This window comes from Rosa chinensis, chromosome 7, assembly GCF_002994745.2.
Source record: "Rosa chinensis cultivar Old Blush chromosome 7, RchiOBHm-V2, whole genome shotgun sequence".
NCBI classification, from domain to species: domain Eukaryota; kingdom Viridiplantae; phylum Streptophyta; class Magnoliopsida; order Rosales; family Rosaceae; genus Rosa; species Rosa chinensis.
Genome location: NC_037094.1, coordinates 16323678 through 16336296, shown reverse-complemented (window position 1 = coordinate 16336296; position 12619 = coordinate 16323678). Strand labels below are relative to the sequence as shown.

At 37.3% G+C, this 12619-nt stretch overlaps 2 protein-coding genes across 3 annotated transcripts; both read right to left on the bottom strand.

The window, feature by feature from the left end:
* Positions 1–1005: 1005 nt before the first annotated feature.
* On the bottom strand, positions 1006–5235 carry LOC112175347 (tetraspanin-10). Its single transcript, XM_024313023.2, has 11 exons — positions 4746–5235; positions 3926–4038; positions 3759–3813; positions 3620–3675; positions 3158–3205; positions 2826–2874; positions 2642–2725; positions 2460–2527; positions 1782–1907; positions 1607–1682; positions 1006–1327 (listed from the first exon to the last, which is right to left on the bottom strand). Exons 1-11 carry the CDS (start codon positions 4797–4799, stop codon positions 1262–1264), a joined length of 795 nt encoding a protein of 264 aa, XP_024168791.1. The 5' UTR covers positions 4800–5235; the 3' UTR covers positions 1006–1261.
* A 449-nt stretch (positions 5236–5684) lies between these two features.
* LOC112179504 lies at positions 5685–11493 on the bottom strand. Of its 2 annotated transcripts, XM_024317930.2 has the most exons (14): positions 11105–11493; positions 10054–10993; positions 9844–9979; positions 9673–9757; positions 9493–9591; positions 9093–9386; positions 8880–8987; positions 8277–8348; positions 7901–7987; positions 7561–7632; positions 7381–7470; positions 6788–6895; positions 6435–6503; positions 5685–6045 (listed from the first exon to the last, which is right to left on the bottom strand). In XM_024317930.2, the coding sequence occupies exons 1-14, from the start codon at positions 11324–11326 to the stop codon at positions 5971–5973; spliced, it is 2457 nt and encodes an 818-aa protein (XP_024173698.1). In that variant the 5' UTR covers positions 11327–11493; the 3' UTR covers positions 5685–5970. The 2 variants fall into 2 exon arrangements, 1 of the variants encoding a protein (XP_024173698.1); XR_005803272.1 differs by lacking the exons at positions 5685–6045; positions 6435–6503 and having other exon boundaries at positions 6833–6895; positions 7381–7466.
* Positions 11494–12619: the final 1126 nt, after the last annotated feature.

Below are 12619 nucleotides of genomic sequence, written 5' to 3'. Positions count from 1 at the left end.
GTGCTACGTCCTCTCGTAGGGACGTTCTTTCTTGCAGGCATATTTGCAGCAAATATGTGTGATCTCGTCACTTTAACAGGGATCGAGATGAGACATAGTGGAGACAGACCACGACAATTCATGTTGTTCCTGTTATCTCCCCCTAACGACGGGAAGACTGTCTCATCAAAGTGACAATCCGCAAATCTAGATGTAATGAGATCGCCTTACAAGGGCATTAAGTGGCGAACGATGGTTGGAGTCTCAAATCCAACTGAGTTGCTCATTCATCTGTAAGGACCTATCATATATAGTGCGCTGCAGCGGCGCAATTGGCACATAAATGGCTCACTCAAATATGCGTAAGTACGAAATACGTGTACTGAGTCACTAGCTGTAACACAGAGATACATTGAGTGGCGATAGTTCGTAAACGAATTAGCATAGCTGCATGCGATGTTGTATCACCCCAAGCGGATATAAGGAGATTGGTGCGCATTACCAATGTCCGGACTACCATTGTAGTCATTTCCGGGAGACCAATTGGGTGAACTGCCTCTTCTCCGCAACTCAAGAGTCAGGAGTTATTCGCCTATTCTCTTGATTGAATGATGAACCACCTCTTCTCCGCAACTCGGGAGTTATTCGCCTCTTCTCTTAGAAACCTACAATCTAAATCCTAGAGCTTTTCGTGCTGATAACGTGTTGTAAAATGAAAGCAAAAGTGTTTCAAAAAGAGAGAGTTTGGACACATAGAGATAGAATGTGTATATTTATCTCACCATGAGGAGGTTTATATAGGAGTACATGGTGTATACAAAAAGGCAATGTCAATTCTACATGGAGTACATGGTGTACATTGTGTATAGCAACGTCAATTACTCCTATACACAATTCTATTAATCACTAATCTATAGTGCTTTTCACATCACTCTACATCTATTTACATGATTTAGCCATAACTATTTACAACACGTATTCAGTTTTGCTTATGAGTTGATACTAAGGACGTGATAGACAATAATGTTTGATCCTGAAAGCTAAAAAAATGAAGAAATTTTATAATTCGTTACAATAAAATTATAGAACATTTTTACAAGAACTTTCGGCATAGAGAACCTCTAGCCAGAAAGTCTGACCCATTGCATTACATTTCATCGTTAAATGAAAAGGGAAAAAGGAAAAATTCACTGACAGCTTGCACCAATGGATCTTCAGACTTCTGGGATACTATTTCTTCCCTAGGAGAGTAGGAGGGCTTCTGAAAGTAGCTCTCCTCTTTTTAAGTTTTAGAACGGTCTCTTGCAGCATTTCGTCTCGCACAACAGCCCACAAAGTATATCAGAGACTGGCATTGCAGAACAAATTGAAAAATTAATGTCAAGACATCAAGCATTGCAGGATTTAATTGAGAATAAAATGAGGTAGAAGTTATTGCAGCGTTCTCAACAAGAATCACAGTATAATTGAAAGGATATTAATTCTCTTCAGCACATCACATCGCAAAAGTCCGCTTTTGTTAACAACTTCACAGAAGTCATTTCAGTACTTTTAAATATTTTAGCCTTTGTTACTGAGTGAAGAGAATTCAACGATTATATTGAGCAGATGAGAGAGAATGCCTTACCAAAACAACAAATAGAGCAACATTGAAAATTGCAACCACTCTCCACTCAGTTTTCATGTATTGTGCAACTCCAGCCCTTGAACATTGTCGTAAATGGCAATAAGAAATATTATACAGAGATAAACAGAGAATAACATAAGAAACAAAAAGATATGAGATAGAGACGAATTTTTACTTGCAGGAATCACAATTATAGCACTTGGTGTCCCGAGCATTTCTGTAAAGTTTGCAGTCCTTGTTTGAACTAACTGGATGAAAGCTCAAGTCATAGTATGAGGCATTAACAGCAGGATAACCGCATCTAGGAGTGAAGGTGAATGGGAGTAATTGGTAATATCAGTAATATGGAGTTTCAGTAGTCTTAAATAAACTGCATATAAACTAATTAAACAGCTATGAGTTACACATAAAATTACTGGTGAAAAGAATCACTCGTTAGGTTTTAGGGATTTGCTTTCTCACTCCTAACCGATAAATATATAACATCAACACAAATATGTAAACCAACAGAAAGCCAACATAACTGTATTAGAGAATTCTCTAAAAAGGTCATCAGATAAGGAGTTGTTGTCTATTAGATCGTAAATGGACTGGGATGCATCTCAATACTTCAGTCGTCCATATCTAATATAATGGTCAGAATCTTTTAATTATTCAAGGCCTTATTTAAGAACCTTATTATTGGAGAATTACTCAAGGACCGTAGTAGATAATAATTATGTTATCCCAACAAAAATGGGTCGATTCTAATTTGGCATGTCGTTGAAAACAGAAAAACCTCAGGAGGATGAGGAGAAAGAAATGCATGGAAGAACAAAAGAAGCAACAGTAAAAATCCAAGTTCGGCACCTACTCAGACGGTGGCCGACAGCAACCAGCTTCAATAGGGGTCAGCTTTGCCAATTTGAATTTCTTGAGAGTCTGCATCCAACAAGTGAAACATCCAATCAAGTCCAGAGAAAAAGGAAAACAAGGAAAATGATATTTGATGTCATAGGAGAGAAATAAGTAATCAAAACAAGTTCAGATGTGAACCTTATACTTCTTTGATAGGTTATTGCAATCATCTGAGTTCACAAGACAACCCTTTAAGTGCTTCCAGTTATGGGTATTGTTCAACTAAAACAAGATGAATAACTAATATCAACAAATGCATGACAAAGTTGACGGTGACACTCCATATCACTATTTTACACTGCTAATAGCAAAAGTAACTCACTTGTTTTAGAAACCATGAACTGTAATCCTGAAGTTGATACTCCTTGAACCTGAGCAGACGAGAGTATATTAATTGCAAGCAGCATAACAATTCTAGCTCATCGCACATAAGACAACCGGAACAAGAAAAAAGGATTAAGAAATAAAATGCATTCTTCTGACAGAATGAAACTGGTCTCAGTTTTGTGCTTCTACATCAAATAAGACTGCTAAGATGCAATGTTCAGGAGTATACACTACAAATCAGCATTATGTCTAAAAAGTAGATGAAGGAGCAGAAGAATGAATGAATGAATGATGCCATGATAAAAACATGCATGCATGAAAAGTTACCTCAGGTCAGCGACGCTATGACCGGAACCATTATTTGTCACGATGAACCTACAAGTGATTACAACAAGTAAAAGTGAGTAGTCCTGCTGATATTTAAAAAGAGAGAATGATATAAGCTATTGAGGAGCAGATATTGAGTTGGTGTAAGCCAACTTGTGGAAACCAATAATGTGCTAGTTTCATTTCAAATCATGGGAGGCAAGCCTATGTGTGATGTTCTAATATTTATGACACCATTTGGTCAAAAACATCTCAAGCCATTACGTAAACAACAACTGCAACTAAAATTCAGAAATTCATCATCAACATGTCAAATTGCAGCAAATCATGACACACGTCTTATGTACATCTTTCAAAGACTTGCCCATTCCCGTGATGCAGAAAAATCAGATAATAGAGATGCAACATGATAGTATAACTTGAGTTACATAAAACATTGAGCTTCGGCATGCTGTTACTTACGCTAATACTGTGAACACCAGGATTCCCACCAATATGAAGCACAGGAGAATCAAATACTGCACATGAAAGTGAAGGAACCAAAGAGAAAGATCGAAAAAGAATCTCACAAATACATGAAACCACATTCTAGTAAGGATACAATCCATAACAGTATGGAACTTCTTTTCAGCGCGCCCAAGAACCCAATTATAGATCTAACAATCAAAGAACACAAGTGCATGTCCGGTTATTTAGATTAAGACAATTTTTCAGATTGAAAATACAAGAATTCATCAAACTTCAGGTAATGGAGAAAACAAAGCTTACACTAAGAAAATGACAGCACCAATGGCTAAAACAGGGAGGGTGAGGGATTTCCGACAGCCATCATGATGAGTGCTCATCCATACTCCGAAGACTACCACAGCAATTGCTAAAAGCTGCATGGTGGATATAACAAGATAGTGCAAACACAACACCATGGCACCACCAGAACAAAAATTCATCAAGTTTCATTCTTTGTCCATGTATAGCACACATCAATTTGGTTTCAACTCATTACTTGGCTAACTAAGATATCAATTTAAACAGAGTTTCTACAAAAATCTGAATGCAGCAGTTAAAAACAAAGGACTAAGTAGGAAAACTTACCGATCCATGGAAAAAATTCATGAATTGGGCAGATTTCGAAAGAGAGAAGAAATTTTTAGAATATTTCACAATCAAAATCAAGGGTGACAAAAAAACCCAGTAGCGGACATCAACAAAGTAACTTAAGAGCCTCTAGAACAGGCATTGAGCATTACAACCCAGAGAAAAACAAGAATCCTAACAAACCCATTTAGTCATTTAGGAGATAACTGGCCTTAAACGGAGCAAATGGAGTTAACAAAAAAGCACCTATCTTTCCCCAATCTTTAGCTAAAGAGCAACAGGGGGATCAAACTTAAGAGCCTCCAAAATAGGCATTGAGCATTATAGCCCAGAAAAAAAAAAAAACAATGCTAGCTAACCAACCTACTTAATCATTTAACAGATAGCTTGCTTTAAATGAGAACATAGCCACAAACTGGAGTTAACAAAAAGAAACCATCTTTCCCCAGTGACAAACAATATAAGTGGGATTAAGCAAAAGTGCAAAGCATACCATGGTGAGAAAGTTGATCCATCTGATAACAAAGGTGCTTGTTCCCATGCCCATTTCTACTACTCTTTATATAAGCCACCCAAGAAGAAGAAGAAGCAGTTAAGAAATATCAGAGTTTCAGGGGTTAAAGGACTCTCATTCATTCATCATTCATTTGCGTTAAAGAAAGAGGAGGCTGAGTTGCTTCTGAGCTGGAGTATGTGACACTTTCACTTCAAGTTTTGGAAGCAATCAAGAGAGAAGAAGGGAGGGACCAAAGGGTATTTTGGTCAGTAGAAAACCGCAAGGCACGTGGTTCATGATCCATGGATTGAAGCAGCAGACACGACACGACAACCACTTAACGGTAAGGAGGCATTGATTCTGGGTCAAAGTTGAGAAAGTACGACGTACGTTGAAGTTTGTCGAGGTAGTTGGTTCTACTTCTACCACAGGCGTCAGTAAGAAATGGGACATAACATTTGCGCATGCGAATCTATGTCAAGAGTTAGCTCTTGAGAGATTAGATTGTTCTGTCTTTGGCTCTATACGTTTGCCTGTTGGGTGTCATCTTTTAAGACGGAGATTCTAAATCGGAACTTTTATATATAGGCTTAAATGTCATTAATTCATAGAATTGTTACGTATAGAATAATTTCCACGTAAAGAAACTCTTGATTTAAATATTTTGCACTTTATGTCCCGACAATAACGGTTAAAGGTCTGACTTTTACCATTTCCTTTTTATACAAACTGAGCTTGATTTGCGGAAAGGAATACGATGGTTGCTAAAAATATGGATTGAAATAGACGAAAGAAGTTATTAACTCCATAACTACTGAAAGAAACTGTTTAGCGGTGTTAACGTTAATACTATCCTAATTTAGCTAACAGTGCTAACTTCTCAGATATTTTGCAGGCTGCAGCAACTGGGTAGCATAGGTAGCATATAGGGCCTAAGCAAGTGAAATGATTCTTCAGGTTAATAATTGTTGTTGCATTGTGACAAAAATTGAACAGATTAACAACATTAACTTCAGTGATTCGTATAGTGTTATGATCTACCTGTATGGTTGTGATTTTTCATACAGCATGGAGGATTGTCTATACAAACCAAAGGGCATAACAATTCTGATCCTCACCATCTAGAAAGATTTTCTTTTTCTACATTTACAAAAATTTCTCGCCATACGCTTTGTCAAGAACATGCATTCCTCAAGTTTACGATCTAGAAAAGAAGAAAGGACTAGCCTACCCTGCTGGTACATCTTAGAATCACAGATTTCATCTCTTCTTTGTCCAGTGATGTTTGAACTATTACCTGCCAGAACTGATGTAATCAATAATTGATTCTTTACTATAGTACAGTGCTGAGAAGTGCTTTAAATATCTTCAAAGCGAGATGATTGGTTGTGGTTTTAAAGGAAAACGAATAGTAGAAGGTAAAACATAATGCGTTAGAACAACAATAATGCATGACATTCTAGACATTATTGCACGAGTTCTCTATTCAAGTCCTCAATATGCTGTTCCAAATAAATTTGAGCTTGATGAGTAGGAAGGCAGGAATCATGTGGTTAAGACTTCAAAGATATACCTTTATTAGATTAAGTTCAGATCTTTTGCTGATTAAGCTATGAATTTATTAAAAGTCTGAGATCTACTACTGTTGGATTTAGTCACTGAAATTAGTAAAGCCTACCAACTTACCTCCTGAACTTTATTTTCAGACCGAGCAAGTAACTTGTACTGATTCTCAAACATGGATGCCATATAAACCTGCATTGAAAAAAGTGATTAGAAGCAGATACTTGAGTTTGACAAAAGATTTTATCTATATCGAAGAATCAGTGGACAAAAACCTAGGCTAATATAAGCTAAACCAGTTTTTCTTATAAGCAGGTTGAGGCAAAAGACAAGCATTTTGTTCGTCTAGTAAGTAAGGTCTAGGTTACTATTGGAAATATGGTAAAAACGGGTGTTATAGAGAGAAACAAAAAACAACACCTAGACCATGTAGATAAAAATCAATATGTGCTATCTATTAAACAAACTCCTCATACCTGAAATGTTGGAGCTAATCCTGGGCTCAAGAAAAAACGACCTTTTGATACAGACTGGATTCCTTCAGTCTGTTCCAGCTCTTTAACAAGAGATTCTACATCATCCCACTGTCAAGATTTTGGAATCAGAAAATGTGGATAAATGGCAAACTCATGTATACACTAGTTAGTTACCAGATAGTTTCCATATGGATGATACAGGTTTCCTCTGTATAGTTTACATATGATGAGTGAAATTACAAAGTAGAAATGCAAAGGCAACAGTCAATAGTACTCTGTACTAAATCATGTCGCCACTAAACTACTGCAGGTAAGAGAAATGGAATATATAAACATTTTATGGGATGTTACGTCCAAATAAATTTTCTTTTGCCAATAATGGTTTTGAAACCCTTTCAGCTGCAAAACCCCAAAACCACCCAATTTATCAGCATTAATGCTTCTTTGTTCTCTGATTTAATTTGCTAAGCAATTTTTCTATTGTTCATAATTAAGGATGATGCTATATGTGTCACAAGTATGTTCTGTGCAGTACAGAACCATGATCATTTAACCAGACTAGTAGTTCCCAAAAAACATGTAAAAGCAAAAACCTCAGTATCTGCTTGTGCTGCTTTTAATCTCCCGTCCAGAGTCTTATTATCACCAACCACCGACTCCAAGGTCTCCATCAACGGATCTGGCTGCCAAAAATACAACAGACTTTCTTTGTAAATGCACATCTCCTTGATCCAAATAGAAATCTGAGTAACTAAAAGGTAGATATACATTACCATAATCTCCTTCAATGACAAGAAGATGCGTTCAAGTGCAAAATCCAGTTGGTAAACTTTTGCCTCGACAATCTGAGATTAGAAAGAGTTTTCTTTATCACTTTATGTGTAAATCCAGATTCAGAGAAAAAAGTAGCCCAGAAAAATTGGATAGAACCTAAAGCAAAGACCAAGTTCAACCAAGATAAGGCACAGAAGAATTGAAGAAATAAGACAGCTTTTATCCAACCAAGATTTATGTTATTCATGCCTTAATTACCGGACTAGTCTCAAATTTGAGCAACATAGACCTGAATAAACAAAAGTACATTTGCTACAGTTTGATCATTGAGCAAATCACCTGACCAACTTTAAAGTAAGAAGAAGGATCCACAGTGGCATCCCAAGATATTTCTGTCTGATGGATTAGTGCAGGCACTCCTTCGACCTAAATCAGTTTCACAAGATGTTAGGCTCAATTTGATTGGTAAAGGTTCTTGAAAATTAGGTCCCCCAGTCTTGGCTCCATGTTGAGGGCATCTACGGTAATGAAATCATCCAAAAAGCATGGAGCTCAAAAGAGATGATACCAAAAATGTCAATGTATCAACAACTTCTTTTGAACAAGTTTATTACCCATGCAGAACCCTCATCACAGAACCAAACTGCGAAATTGAAACACTTGAGTACAGTTTGTTTCCACTTCCAACAAAATGAGTGGAAAATCTTTTAGTTACCTCAACAAAAACACCAAAATAAGTAATTTTCTTGATGCAGCATTTCACGACATCGCCGACTTGAAGTTTTGCCTGCCAGAAAAATGGGCGTAAGAGATTGAAGACTACATACTCTTTTAGTACACAATAAGCTGAGAAAGAACATGGCATTCATAAACTTAATATTGCAAAGGATAAGATTGCCTTTTGGTTATTTGAGAACCACCTACATAAAATATACTTTTTTACACCAACTAATAAATATATTTGATAAAATATTAACTCCAAATTTTACGATAATGGCTTTTGTTTCCCATTAAAAAATAATCTATAATATATATAAACATGTATATATACTCAACAAAAATTTTTAATTGAACACTAAATACCAATCTCATTTCGAAGTTCCAACTAGGAAAGTAAAACTTATTGTTGCATATTCAAATAGACACTATCAAAAGGTCCCATCTTTTTCCACTCATGTATATATTAAACATAAAGAAAACTCTTAATTTAGAAACAGAAATAGTTGTCAACAAAGTGTAGTAATATAAAGAATAGTTGAAATGCTGAAAAGGACAAAGAACAACAAAGAAACATCACAAATTGGATGTAGCTTCTCACCATGAGACTTCTTTTTCTCTCAACTGACTCTTCCTTCTCTTTTGGCCTCACTGAAAATACAAGTTTCCCAGATTTTTTGTTGGCCAATACCACATTTACTTTGACTTTCTGCAAAGTTAAGTTTCTCAAAATCATTAAAAAGCACATAATATAATGATGTTCAAGTCTCTAGTTAAAACAATCAATTATATAGTTTCCATCACTTCTGCAAACCTGGCCAACAAATGATGACAAGAATTTGATTTTTTCTTGGTCATATATCCCAAGAAGTTCTTCCAGTTTCATATCCGGTGTAACTTCTCCCTCATTTTTAATAACTATATCATCATTTTCTAGGCTTGGATTAATCTTGTTTGTGACATCATAGCTTCCAATAATTCCAAGATTTCGCCTGTACAAGGATGGATCTAAACCCTTTCGTCTTAACCATGACTCAAAAGCTAAGAATTTCCACTTGAAAGCCAGATTACGGTATGGCAGAAATCCTACTAATGAGCGAAAAGATACCTGAAATAAGGGTCAAATCAAATTTCAGAGAAGTAAAATGGAACGATCTTAAAAACTAACAAAGGAAAAATCACATAAAAAATCACTATATCTAAAGTTTACTTACAACAAAACCTCTGGTGCTAGCACTTATAAGTTCTACATCTCCCCTATCTCCAGTCTTAACCAATTCTTCAGCTGCAATCCAATCGGCGTCTTCATGTCCCTACAATTTTGTAGAGTATAAAGCTTCGTACCAGCAAAGGATTCAAATGCAGAAATAACTAGTTTAAATGTGAGTTAGTACACTGGCAGATGTAGAAATGGGATTCTCAAGCTCAACAGCAATGGTTTCTCCATTCACAGACGCTTCTCTCACAGGCTTGTCCAACCTATAAGAAAATAACCAGTTAATCAAACCAAAGCAACAACGTAACGGTGGGGGGGAGAAACAAATTTCAAGACTGACTCTGCGTACCGTTTTGGTTTTCCTTGTAGAGCAGCATCTACAGAAAATTCAACATTAGAAACAGGTGAACTTCTACTAGACATTTCATCCTCAGCAGTAACCTCCTTACTGGACACCATAGTGCTCTGCTTATGTGGCTGTAATCCTTAAAATTCCAAGCACAGTATCAATTTGAAAGTTCTAGCTGAATGAATTCAACAATGTAACATAGAGTGGTACCTATAGGGTAATCATCTGTTTGACAGGGAATCTTTGTATGTGAACCATCCCTGGATTCTTCGAGACTGGGTCGTCTTGGCTTGCTCGTTGCAGCAACTTCAGACAAATCCTTGCAGCCATTATTTTCAGTATCATCAATAACACTAGATTCTTCTTGCTCAGATTCCTCATCATCCCTTTCAATCTTTTTTTCGATACTCAATGCTTTGGGCTTTTCCAATAGAGTGAAACCACTAGCTTTATTATTGACTTCTTCACTCCACATCTCCATTTCTGCGTCACCAATAACACTCCTATCTACACTGCTAGATTGCTTTTGTTTCTTTTCACTACTTCCATTAACACTCTCTGCCTCGGGTTTTCTCAACAATGTCATATCACCAATGGCCTTTCTATCTACATTACCAGATGATTGCTCTTGTTCCTTTTCTCTACTTTCATCAACACTCACCGGCTCGGGCTTTCTCAACAATGTCATATCACTAAACTGCTCCTTGGGTTGCTCAATCCTCATCTTCAACGACAAATTCGGTTTAATCCTCAGCCTCGGCCGCATATCTTCAACATCATCCTCACTAAACAAACTCGGCTTTCTCAAAATAACATTAGGAACACTACCTTTACTACCCTCCCCAGCCTTGGGTGCAACAGGACTACTCAATTTCTTAACCTCAGACCTTGTTGGCTTATCATCAACCTCAAACTTAACTCCTTTTTTCGGCACTGGCCTAACCAAGTTCAAACCATCCAAGGGAGATGACTGAACTTTCTTTGGCACAGGTCTAACCATATCCACACCCTCCGAGGATTTAGATGCCTGAGCATTCTTGGGCACACCAAAAGGCACCTCCTTTATCTCAACTATCTTACCCTTGTTCTTGTAAAAGCTTTTCTCAATTTCCATATAACTAGCTTCTGGGTTTGCTTTCCTACCCAATATCTACAATCCAAATTAACAAAATTCTCAACAACAAAATTTACATACAAATAAGACTAAGCAAATTCAAGCATACATATATACAGAGAAAAAAAAAGAAGAGAAAAATGGGACCTTGGCAAGTGTAAGTTTTGGGTCTTCACCGATCATGCGACCGAACTTGAGCTCCATTTGGTCCAAAGGGTCGAGCTTGGGCTCATCTTTGGAGCTGCAAGCAATGAACTTGGTATTTTTTGGAGGGAAAACTGGGTTTGTTATTCTTGAAAGTGAAGGAAAAGGAGTCCGGGTAGTAAAGAAAGGGGCGTTGGTGGTAAGGGTGAGAGAGAAACCGTCCATTTGTTGAGAGATAAAGGAAGAGGTAGGCTCATCAGAATGTAGAACTCAGGGAGCGTTAATGGAGTGGTGGGGTGTGAAAGGGTTTTGAGCTCTGTGAAAGATAGAGTGAGAGCTCCAGAAGTTTTATCCGCCGGAGAGCGACGTGGCATTTCTGTGAGAACGAAGATGAACCACAGTTTGTGGTACTTGTATTTACCATTTACTAATTACTACTCTAGTAAATTTATAGGCTCGAGGCCACAGTTCTTAGGCTCAAGGCCTACTAATATGTTGGGCCTTGATACTGAGATATACTATTTTCCTGTCCTGGTAATGAGATGATGATGGTACACAAAATTCTATTTATAGGTAGTCTATAACTCTATATTTCCAAAAATTCATAATTCATTCCAAGTTGTAAGAGTAAGTCTATTCATTGGGTCACCAAATCATTTACTATTCACCGCTTGTTATGTTTATTTCCACCATCTGGGTTACCAGAACAATTTCCAAACTGACCTGATGACCTCTGGGTCACTTTCGTGACCTGCAAACTAACCTGGGTCACCGGGTCAGTAACCTAGGTCAGTTTAGAAACTGTGCTAGTGACTTAGAGAGTGGAAATAAACACTAAAAAGTAATGAATAGTAACTGACTCGGTGACCCAACGGGTAAACTTGGTCTAACTAATATTTCATGTTATAGGATTTACATCAGGATTGTTGCTGCAAGAGTGAGGGAGTGAAAATATATAGGCATCTAAACCAAAACGGATTAGCAATAAATACAAAAAGGGTAATTTTTAGAGATTTTTTTCCCACTTACCCCATTAAGTTTTTTTAATTCCCTCTTACTCAAAACACTCTAAGGAGGACTTCCCTAATACCCCGTTAAGATTTTTTTTTTTAATACCATTTTATCCTCACCCCTTTATTACTTAGAGAGAGAGAGAGAGAGAGAGAGAGAGAGAGAGAGAGAGAGAGAGAGAGAGACCATAGAGACTTCACCCGAGCCCCGTCACCGGTCGGCTGAATCCGGTCATCGATTGCCGGATTCAGGTCACCGATCGCTGGAATTCCGGATTCCGGTCACCGGCTACCGCCCACCAGAAATGTTTATTACCCCAAATAGACATCTATTGCCCCGCAATAGAAGGACAATAGACCTGCAATAGAGGTCTATTGCCCCCCAATAGAAGTCTATTGCCCCCTAATAGACGTCTATCAGCCATGTATTGCCACCCAATAGACGTCTATTGCTCTTCAATAGGACTTTCAGTTGCTAGAATGAGAATTAATATCCTTAAATTTAGAC